At 39.3% G+C, this 10,377-nt stretch overlaps 1 protein-coding gene across 6 annotated transcripts in view; it reads right to left on the bottom strand.

Moving 5' to 3' along the window:
- Nucleotides 1-242: 242 nt before the first annotated feature.
- Nucleotides 243-10,377, bottom strand: part of tp63 (tumor protein p63) — a 60,427-nt gene continuing 50,292 nt past the window's right edge. For all 6 annotated transcript variants that reach the window (XM_041791769.1, XM_041791771.1, XM_041791770.1 and 3 more), the window contains 4 exons: nt 5,030-5,175; nt 4,533-4,680; nt 1,719-1,812; nt 243-1,618 (listed from right to left, as the gene is read on the bottom strand). In XM_041791769.1, the coding sequence (XP_041647703.1) occupies nt 1,322-1,618; nt 1,719-1,812; nt 4,533-4,680; nt 5,030-5,175 (685 nt within the window). In that variant the 3' untranslated portion in view covers nt 243-1,321. The remainder of the gene's footprint in view (nt 1,619-1,718; nt 1,813-4,532; nt 4,681-5,029; nt 5,176-10,377) is intronic.

Below are 10,377 nucleotides of genomic sequence, written 5' to 3'. Positions count from 1 at the left end.
CCCCTATTACATTTAATAATCAGAACAAGTAATTTCTCAGATTCCTTCAACATCAAATTTAATGCGTTTATTTAATATTTCCCTTAGTAAGATTTATTCATATATGTCAGAAAGGTTTGGTTATCTTTGTTACAGCACAGCTGTTTCTTGTAGAGGGGTGTCGGCTCTCCATGGTTTTGTGATTGCTGGGATTAATTTCACTGAGACAGACTTCAATAATGAGACACAAAGGAGTGTTGACATGCAGTACAGCAAGTATGGATATTTATTTCAGATTCATATCAAAATACCCGATATATTGCAACATATTTACAACACATTGTACAAAAATATGAAAATGCAGACTGCTTCTGCTTCCTAACGATGCTGGCTACTTGATTTAGTGGGCTGGTGGGGTGAACAAACAGACTTTCTGTTCTCCTTTGAATGAACACAAACTTTGTTCTTACTGGTACTTCTACCAGACAATATTCACATCACTTTGCTACTAACAGGATGGAAATCATGCATTTTCTTTAGGGAGACTTTCAAATAAAAGAACTATACAAATTTATATACACTATATCAGAAGTTCTGGCCAGTCATCAAATGAAATAAACCTCTTCCAAAACATGGTTTATGATAAAAAAAATACTTAAACAAGGCAACCACTCTGAAGTCGACCACAACAAAAGGACATCAGTCATTATATTTACTGTGAAACACTGGGTCAAGAGCATTAGGCCTATATATGGCTACATCAAATGAACGACCATCTGTCACTTAAACATACTTCACAACCTGACACAAAAACAATGCTGCGTTGGTCTCAACAGACGTTAAAAAAAAGAGCAAAATATAGAAATGAAAGCAGAAGAACAAATTGCCCATCACTTGACATACAGTAATACTTCTGACAGGAAATGTTTGAAATGTTTACAATCAACGCTGACTTCTGCCTCCAGTAAAAACCAGTGTACTCGACTAACAAGAATACAGCCAGAATGGTGAAACGTAGAAGTCTTACATTATTAACAAATACACTTTGTAACACAAATAAAAGCCCTTATAAGCCCTGTAATGCAAAGTTTGGATTGCAGTCATGCTTTTACCGCAGGAATGAATCATGAACACTTGAAAATGAAATCGTCTACATTTCTTAAGTGCTCTCAAGAAATCAAACATAAAAAATGCACCTTTGAACCACAATGAAATTAAGTGCATTTCTATGTAAATACGTTCTCAGCAGTATTTGCACTAATGCCAAGTTTTTTAAATGAAATGTTCATACAGCAGGCGTGAAGTTTGGAACAAAGAAACGCGGAAAAGGGCTGCAGCGTTCTCACTCTCCTTCTTCCTTGATGCGCTGCTGTTTGTTGCGGCGAGAATCCAAGTCGAAGGAGAAGTCAGACCACTCGTCGCGCGGCGGGAAGGAGATGGTCTGGCGCAGCGTGAAGCGAACGGCGTCAATGACGCGCTCGCCTCGCGCTTCGGAGGAGCCCACGCTGACGGCGGAGGCCCCGCTGGTGGTGCGCACTATGTGGGGGGGTGGGGAAAAATCCATGGCCTGTCGGTGCTCCATGATGCCCTTCCAGATGATGTGCTGGAACTCTGCAGGGATCTTCAGCCTGGACAGGTCCTAATGGTCATTACACAGGGGGGAGCGTTAGTATTCGCAGAGGGAGCCACTCTTCTCTCTAACCCATCAAATGACTCGTGTTGGATAGGCAAGGGCTCACCTCCATGTTATAGTTCTCAATCTGGTAGATGTTGGTTAGACCCTGTGCTGTGAAGTAATCCAAGCACCCCGCGCAGCCCAGCCGAATGAGGAAGCTGTGGGAGGAGGGAGAGAGGAGGGTCAGGACAACGTTCACTGTTTACATCAAACATACAGGGGAATTCACAGTGCAAAGTGAATGTGGAAATGTGCAATTAGCATCAGAATTTTACAAAAGATTTCCAAGTCTCAGCTTTGAGACTCCACTGAATCGTTTAAGCCACACAGTGACCAACGGCTCAGCTCTGCCCAGCGCTGTTGTTTTCATTTTGACCTGAGGAACTGAACTCCATTTTAGTCTGTTTGACTTTTTCATGGATGAATTCCACATACTGAGGGAGAAAAAGTGTTTAAAAGTGGCAACACCTTTTGGCCTTGTGCTGCTGCATGCTACCAAAATGCTTGGAGAGGGTATCACCACTTTTCCTCCCTCGATATGTGAGATTTCTCCTCAGGTTGACAGCGGTAGATTTATGATTAATATATACACACCACTAAGCTGCAAAAACACAGCACGGCTTTTAGAAATTAAGTGGAGCGTACTGTGTAGTAGTTCAAGAAGATCAAGTGGAAAACTTAGGTATACTAAGCATCATTATTTTCTAAGGGTTTTTTAAAGAGACACCAAAAGAGACAAAAGTAAATTGTGGTTTTAGTTTAGTTTAAGTCCTGCAGGTGTGCCAAATAATTGTAGCTTTTGGCTTCAGGAAAACATGTAAAAGCATCCAGTGAATTTACCCTGAGTCATCGTGGGAACAGACTCCTTTTAAGATTTATTGACATCAACTGTTCATATGTGTACTGCTGTTTTAAAACTTAACACATGGAAAACCATCAATAAAGAAGAATCATTCTCTTGTAGACGACAAAACTATTAGACCTATTTGATGCAAACAGGGATGTTACTCTAGGGCTGGGCAATATATTGAGTTTCTAAGACAACCCAGTGTATTTCAAACAGTGCAGCATAATATAATCTCAATTTCAAAGTCAGGCTGTGCAATTACATAATCACATCATGCGCTGCAGTTAATTTTGTATTAAAGGGATATTTCAGTATTTTTAAAGTTGAGTCTTATAAGTTACGTAGCAGTAGTAGTGGGATTCGCCTCCAGTGATTTTAGCGAGCATTGCTCCTTCAAAAATACTGAACTATCCCTTTAAGAAGTACTTGAAAGGTTTACAAAAATGCCAACAGAAAGGCCTTTAAGTTTACAACAGTGCAACTATTGCACTTTGTAGAAGAACCTTTATTTAAAAAAAAGGAAAAAAATATTTTTTTTAATAAATATTGAGTTACAAAAGCGGTTTTGTATTTTTTTTTTAAATGTTGCTTAGTATTTTTGTGCATTCAGTTTAGAAATACACCCTTCAAAACTATCATTATTTTCTGCATTTTCCTTGATAACCAAGCAGTTAGACTCATAATGCCACTTATGTATTATTTTATCATAATTGCAAATTGCACTTTTGTCCAGTTTAATCACAATCACATTTTATTGCCAAATCATGCAGCACTTTTCTCAAATGAGATGTAGGAGACTGTCATTTATATCAATACTGCATTAAAATAACAATATGATAATATCCTTCAGCTTTCTCTGGTCATTGATGAGTTTAGTGTTGAATGGATCAATTCAAGAAAAACTGTTCAGCTTTCATTCTGCATTTTATCACAGAAATGACTTTTTTGGGGGGGGGGGGTTGCTTTAACAAAAAATGTCCAGCAAAAAATATACTGATGCAATTTTGGTCCACATTGCACAGCCCTATGTTATCTTTTGTCAGCCATTAGAATAATTAAAAGAAAGCAAGTGAGAAGCCTCTTAGCATCGACTTTGTTTTTTAAACAGGCAGTTGAGTTTTTTTTAATTTTATACTTTTTTCTGGGTTAATATGTGGTCGTTTCTTAGCTGGAAGGAGGCAAGGTAAAGGGTTCCTCCTTTCCTGAATGGTATCTCCAAAGAAAATCTGACAAGCTCTGCATTCACTCATTGTTGCCTCATCAAGTCCATCTAGAGTTGTACTTTGTTGTGTTTGTGTTTTTTTGGCAGTATTACTGTAAATGGGATTTACATTTAGAATCACTTTTTGGTATTGCATGTGTTTACATGGACTTTACTATCCAGATTTTGATCCGGTTTTCAAGTATCCCATTTTGTGTGTGAGCATGCAAACATCATATCCCCGTGTCACACACCAGCACAAGCCTGTATCCTGATTTTGAGAAACATGCTTAAGCTGCCTGGACAACTCCAGAAAAAAAAAAAAAAAAAAAAAAACATGGATACTGTGATATGCATCTGCCTTACGTTGTTTTCTGATAGACTACCTGGCAGCATTGAGGGTCTTACACCTATAATGAAGAAAATAAACTGAGTTTTGTCTTCAATTAAGACTTATTTACAGTAGCTGGAAGCTTACATAGTAGAAAGCATCTAAATGCTTGTGAATTCAACTCCCTGCTGAGCAGACTTCAGGATGCCAGCTTTTAACTTTGTAAAGTTTTATAATAGTCACAGTTTGTGATGTAAAACATAAACATCACAAATGCCAGTGCAAACAACATGTGGTAATCAGGAACCAGGAGACTGGGATTTATCATGCATTCAGGGATATGAATGTCCACATTTCTGTGTGTGTGTATCCTAAATACGATCAAAGGCTCATAACCGGGACAGCCAAGTCCATGTAAACGACACACTGTTAAAACTCTGTTATAAGTAAGAGGAAAGATAAAGCTGTAGAAATGTCCCGTGGGGGATTGGTGAGGTACCTTGAGATGCTGCTGTCCATGGGGTATGGAGGAGGGGGGGTACAGTGGGAGGAAGGCACCAGGGGGAGCTGTGGCTGCAGTGCGTGTGTGGGGCTCAGTGAACTCATGTCAGCGTTCATAGGGATGTGAGTGCCCATCATAGGAGACACTGCAGAGACAAAAGCAGCTGCTGTGAGCTTCCCTGACTGCTCCCACATTTAAAGATTATGTAACGTCAGCTAAAACACATCGCAGAGGGAGGAGGGGGCGTGCAGAGGTTACTCTCAACATGACACATGATGCATCACAACAGCTCCTGCAGGACAGTCTCAAAGGGATCACATTCTTTCTGTAGGGGGGCTGAGGGGGGGTTCAGGTCCCCTCCTGCCTGCCTGGACACGCCGTCTCTACATGACTACAATCAGCCCTGGAGGGACGGGACAACGGGTGGAGAAGGGGGAGGGAGGAGGATGGGCGGTTTGAGTTAGACAGGAAGAAGAACAAAGGGACACACTTACTGTCAGTCAGGCCTCCAGACATGCTGGATGGGGTGAGCGTGTTGCGCTGCTGGGGGTTCATCAGCTGGCTGACGGAGGGCAGCTTGTTGACTTTTCCATGGGTTGGGGAGCTCGAGCCATAGGAGGGCTGAGACTGCATCGAAGTCCTGGTGAGCGAGAGAGGAGGGGACATTTAGGAGGTTTAGACACTTCTGATCAGGACTGACCTTCATGAAATCATCAGTGTAAACAAAACGGAGTAGCCTATGGGGATTTTTATCACTACACTTGTCTATTCAAGCCAAAACATATAAGGCACTCCTCCATATGCATACAAGGCATTAACTCATTAATGTTTCTGGATATTTCCCAACCTATAAAGGCCTATTATGGTATGAAATGTTTCTGAAAGTATGACATTTTTTCTCCACTAAAAAAGAGGAAAAAAGGAAGAGATCAAACTGATAATAATTAAGAGGAGAAACGTTTGTTTACATAGATGGTAGCCATTATAGATTTTTTTAGCATGAAAAAATGTAGACCAATGCTACATGGATTTTGCAACTATGTTGCATTGATGACAACATAACTTCCCAGATCTTTATCTTTAATAAAGAATATTTTACATTAAAGAAAATCAAACATTTCTTGTCATGGTAATGTCTGCTTGACTGTGATGCTGTGTTACATTTGATGCAGAGTGTTGTAGCCTATGAAGGCAGACTGCTCTACAGGACAAACAATGAGAAAAAGAAATTTCTAAATCAAACAAAGCTTTGTTTTTAGTTTAATGTTTATGTTCTGGGACACAGTTTTTACAGCTGCAAATTCATTACATGGTATTATCAAAGTATCTATAATAGGATGATTTTTATGACAATGTTAGCAACACAAAATTTCAAACAATGCTTGGGTTGATTCAAAATTGAAACTATTATTTAAGCATTTTTTTTCCTGCAGAGGGGGCTCAGACTTGTCCAAACTCTCTGGACAAATAGTCTAGCATGTCCTTCTGCCGGTAAAGAAAAAAACTGGTAGAGTCAGTCCTTTTGTCATTGCTGTCTCACATTTTTTTATCAGTTAAGATCTAAAAACCCGATAGTGTTGAGTTGACCAATGCAGAAAGTGATCTGCACAAGGACTGTTCGAGGAAGCAGCCTTCTGTGTTATTAATACAAGCCCTTCTAATAGTCAATTATAAAAGGAGTTTGACTGGAAATTAAAAATGAGATATCTTAACACACCTTCTATAATTTCTTTGTGTGTGTTGAACCTATAATTACACTGTGCTGGATAAATTGCAGAAAAATGGGGGATCTCACACACATATATTTTGGGATTGCCAAAGAATTCACGGGTTTTGTCAAACTGTTAAAAAAAGAAATTGAAATTCTTTTACATGTGGCTGTCCCTTTAGATTCTCAGCTGTTTTTATGATTCCTGATGGGATTTACAAAAGTGGGTTGTGTGCTCATGAAGACATTAGCTAATAGGCACATTTTGTTTTTTGAACCAGGCTGTAAACCAGTTTATTTCTAGTGTATAAACAGCTTTTACCACATGTCCAGACTTCCAGTGTTCCTGCAGCCAGCCTCAAGTGAACACTCACTGTATTGCAGTTTTTTGCACTTCCGCACTGGCTTCATTTATTAGGACTGGAGGTTGCTAATTGATTGCAAGATAGCATTAGTTATAAACACTATGATGTTTGCATGGGATGGATAATGTATATTGTATCTGTCCTTCCCTAACAAATAAACTGTAAATTTATAAATTAAATGAAGGACAATTTGGCACATGTCAGGTTAAAGATCTGTTTTCATTCCAGTACAAGTATTTAAAATTGTGGCAAAATTAATTGACTTCTAATTGTGATTACAATACAGGCCTTTCCACAATCAAAGAAATATGACTGACGCTAATTATTTCACTTTATAATGTATACTCCGCCCCTTTAGCCTACATGCATTATGTTAGGTTAGTTCAATCAACTCACATTTGTAGTTGTTCAAACATGTATTATGTCACTACTACATTTGTTTGGCCTCAGGCTACGACTTCATCACCCCTCCCAAATAAATTTGGGAGGGGTGATGAAGTCGTAGTGATGAAATACCATCTTAAACCCTGTGCTGGAGCCCACAGGTGGATGCTGGGGTGGAGGTGGATTGAAAGCGATGGCGCAGTACTGATTCTGCAGTTCCAGAGCAGAGGAAGAGACCAGAAATCTTGCAGCTTAAATAAACCGCCGAATTACAAGAGTGTTCGTCTTGCAATTTGATTATGATGCAGTTTAGGTGTGAATCATTAAGGTAGAGTTTCACTCCCTGAAATAGCGCAAAGGCATTGCACCATTAGTTCCCAACCTTTAGTTCTTGGACCCCCGCCTACTTGTGTGTAATGATTTTGTTTCATTGATACAACCCTTAAAAAACTGAAATAGTTATCAGTCTTAAGAACCCTTCATCAGACTCTAAAACTGAGCATGCATTTCTAAAGTGAAATGGTAGAGCAGACTATTTAATGAAAGTTCGAACAAAGAAAGCATTTATTGTGATCTGACAGACGACAGTGCAATAGCCACAAAAATAACAAAATGATCTGTTTCAAACAGATCTGCTTGGTATGTCAGAGTGCACATCTGCAGTTCAAACAAACTGTCCTGCAGTGATTTTATAAAACATGACCAGCACTAGCAAAGAACTTTCAGTAATAATTGTCTTTTTTCCCTTAACCAAAACACCCTAAAACAGAGATTTAATGAGTCCAGCTCTCATTGCAATGCAAATTGCAAAACACATTCAATGTTAAAAGCTTTGTCAACATTTAGACTTGGTTCCTATTTGAATTCAACCGTCAGAAGAGGCCGAACAAAAAGAACGTTTAACAGACTATGCAGCAGATTACTGACAAAGACAGGAAATAAAACAGGGATGGCCTAGACAAAACATGAGGCAACCCTGTAAAACATCATCATCATAGACAAAAATAAAGCATGCAATCAGTCATGAATTCATAAACTCTGACTCTTAATGGCCACTGGTATGAATAAGAGTTTAAAAAGTCTTAATCCTGCATGTAGGGCTGCAGCCTGCATGAGTCATTTTCCATGATGGTCTCAAAAATAGAAAGTCTCAGTGTCTAGTCCCCAGAATGCCAGAAAAGGCAGAGAACGAGGAGATGAGAAAAATCAAAGTGGATAAAGAAGACAGAGAGGAGGTCCGTGTAGCTCAGGAGGAAGAGGAGGAGGAGGAATGTGGAGCAGAGTTTCAGGAGGAGCTCCAGCGCCGCCTCTGCTCTCCTGCTGGCTCCATGAGCTGGCTACCCAGGCGGGTTTTTATCAGACTGTGAGGGAGGAACCAGAAAGAAGAGAGAGCAGAAATAAGGGCTCGCTGAAAGAGGAGGAGAGACCCAGAGGAGGCCCAGAGGGTCAGGAAGTAAAGTTTAAAAAATACACTGAAGAACAGAGACCCACAAGGGGAATGAACAAAGTCGGACTGAAGATTTAACAAAGTTGTGCAACAATGCCTTTGTCCACTAGATGGCACTCTAGGAACATAGATCAGAGCTGGTTTGAGTTATTTCAGATTTACACAGAGGACAATAAAAAGCCTGAAACATTTGTGGCAGACAGAACCTTTTATTTCAGAGACAGAGAGGAAACGCTGAAGGAGTAGTTAGTGACAGAACAGAAGGATTTTACAAAGAAAACATGCACAACACCACAGACTGTTTTAAAGAAGAGCAAATAACCACCAGTATGTCTAAATGTCTGTTCAATTACAGGAAGTCAAACCTTAAAGCTTTGGTTCCCAACCTTGGACTCCTAAGGGGAGTGCCAAAGATTTTAGGGGGTGCAAGCCACTGTTTGCTTTAAGGCTGTTAGAGTAAGATTTACAGAAACTAACTTAAATTGTGATAAAAATACTTTAAAAAGTTTCAACAAAAGTCTTTGGGTAAGAACTTTTTTTTTCTCAGGGCTAATTTGTTTAGATTTAACAATAAAATAATTAAAATTGATAGTAATTTTTGATCACTATGCATCACTTTCATTTTGAGAGTCAGTCCTGAGGAGGCAAAAATTTTCTTAGGTGTTGGGGACCCAAAAGTGGGTTGTGGAGCCCTTTTCAGTGGATCATGTGAGCCTGGAAGTAAAAGCTTTGACGAATAATCTATGAAACTTATTTTAAACATGCTTTTTTTCCTGTCTCCTTGATTTGTCCCCTGTCTGTAACTTCATGAGATCCAAGCTGTATTAGTTTTCATTAAATAACTTGAATTGGTCAAAAAATATCAGAAATTGGGGAGGAGTTTTTCTTTAAGGCGTGATGGTGGGTCCTGAGGCTTGACTAGATGAGAACCACTGCCCCACGTTATTGTCTTTTTCACCTTAAATGTGACTGTAACTTACAAAGAAAATATACTGGTGAAGAATAATAAAAGAAGACTGATCACTTGTGATCTTGAGCATAAAATGATTGGGATTTGTTAACCGAGGCCTTGTTTACACGACAACGTTCTGCTTCGTTTTCAGTTTTTGTTTTCAAAGAGTTCCATGTTTATTTCCCCCTTTTCATTTTTATCTACTTCTGAAAGTGATTACAACTCTTTTTCAACCTTAACACAGAAGCTTCAATCCTGTCTCGCAGCTGATGGAGGAGAAGACAGGAGAGTCAATGGGCTGAAGTTTCTGTAATAAAACTTTAGGAAAAAAGATAAAGGCTAAATCATTTCCAAGAAGCAGATATATTTGAAAAAAGGGAAAATAGAAATATCATCCTGAAAAGGTTCCAGCTGCTCTCATGAGCAGCACTGCCCTTTATGGGAAAATCTATGAGAAATTAAAGGCTAAGAGCTGAATTCGTCCGTGGAAAATTAATCGTTCTCAGTGGATATCCATGTTATAACAAGACTGATCTTGCAAAGCATTTTTTGTATTAATATTAAGGCTATTGGAACAAATTTCGTGGTTTGAATTTAATTCGAATATTCAAAAACTCATTAATATTTGAAAGCTGAAGGTACTATTCCAATGTGTCTTTTTACAAATATTTTTGCTGTTTATAATCATTCTCGAGTCTCTCCTGTCTTTGCTTGGCCTCTACTTCACCCATATGTAGGTGTAAGAACCAAATGTTTCGTCACATGACACGTGACATGATGAACAATAAAGTTTTCACACCAAAACACAGAGGCGCCGCAATGGCTGCCATTGGGAATGTTTATCACCAAGGTGGTGCACACGCTGGTGGTGATTTGGCAAGTGAGGCTTCCCTACATCAAGAGATGCTGATGTCTGAGAGTAAAACCGCGCTGCCCACCAACAGTAACCCGCTGTCGTGGTGCAAAATGTTCCAGTCCAGGTATCC

The sequence above is a fragment of the Cheilinus undulatus genome, linkage group 7 (assembly GCF_018320785.1).
Source record: "Cheilinus undulatus linkage group 7, ASM1832078v1, whole genome shotgun sequence".
Taxonomy (NCBI): Eukaryota; Metazoa; Chordata; class Actinopteri; order Labriformes; family Labridae; genus Cheilinus; species Cheilinus undulatus.
The sequence above is the reverse complement of the archived record's forward strand: the minus strand, read 5'-3'. Positions and strand labels throughout refer to the sequence as shown.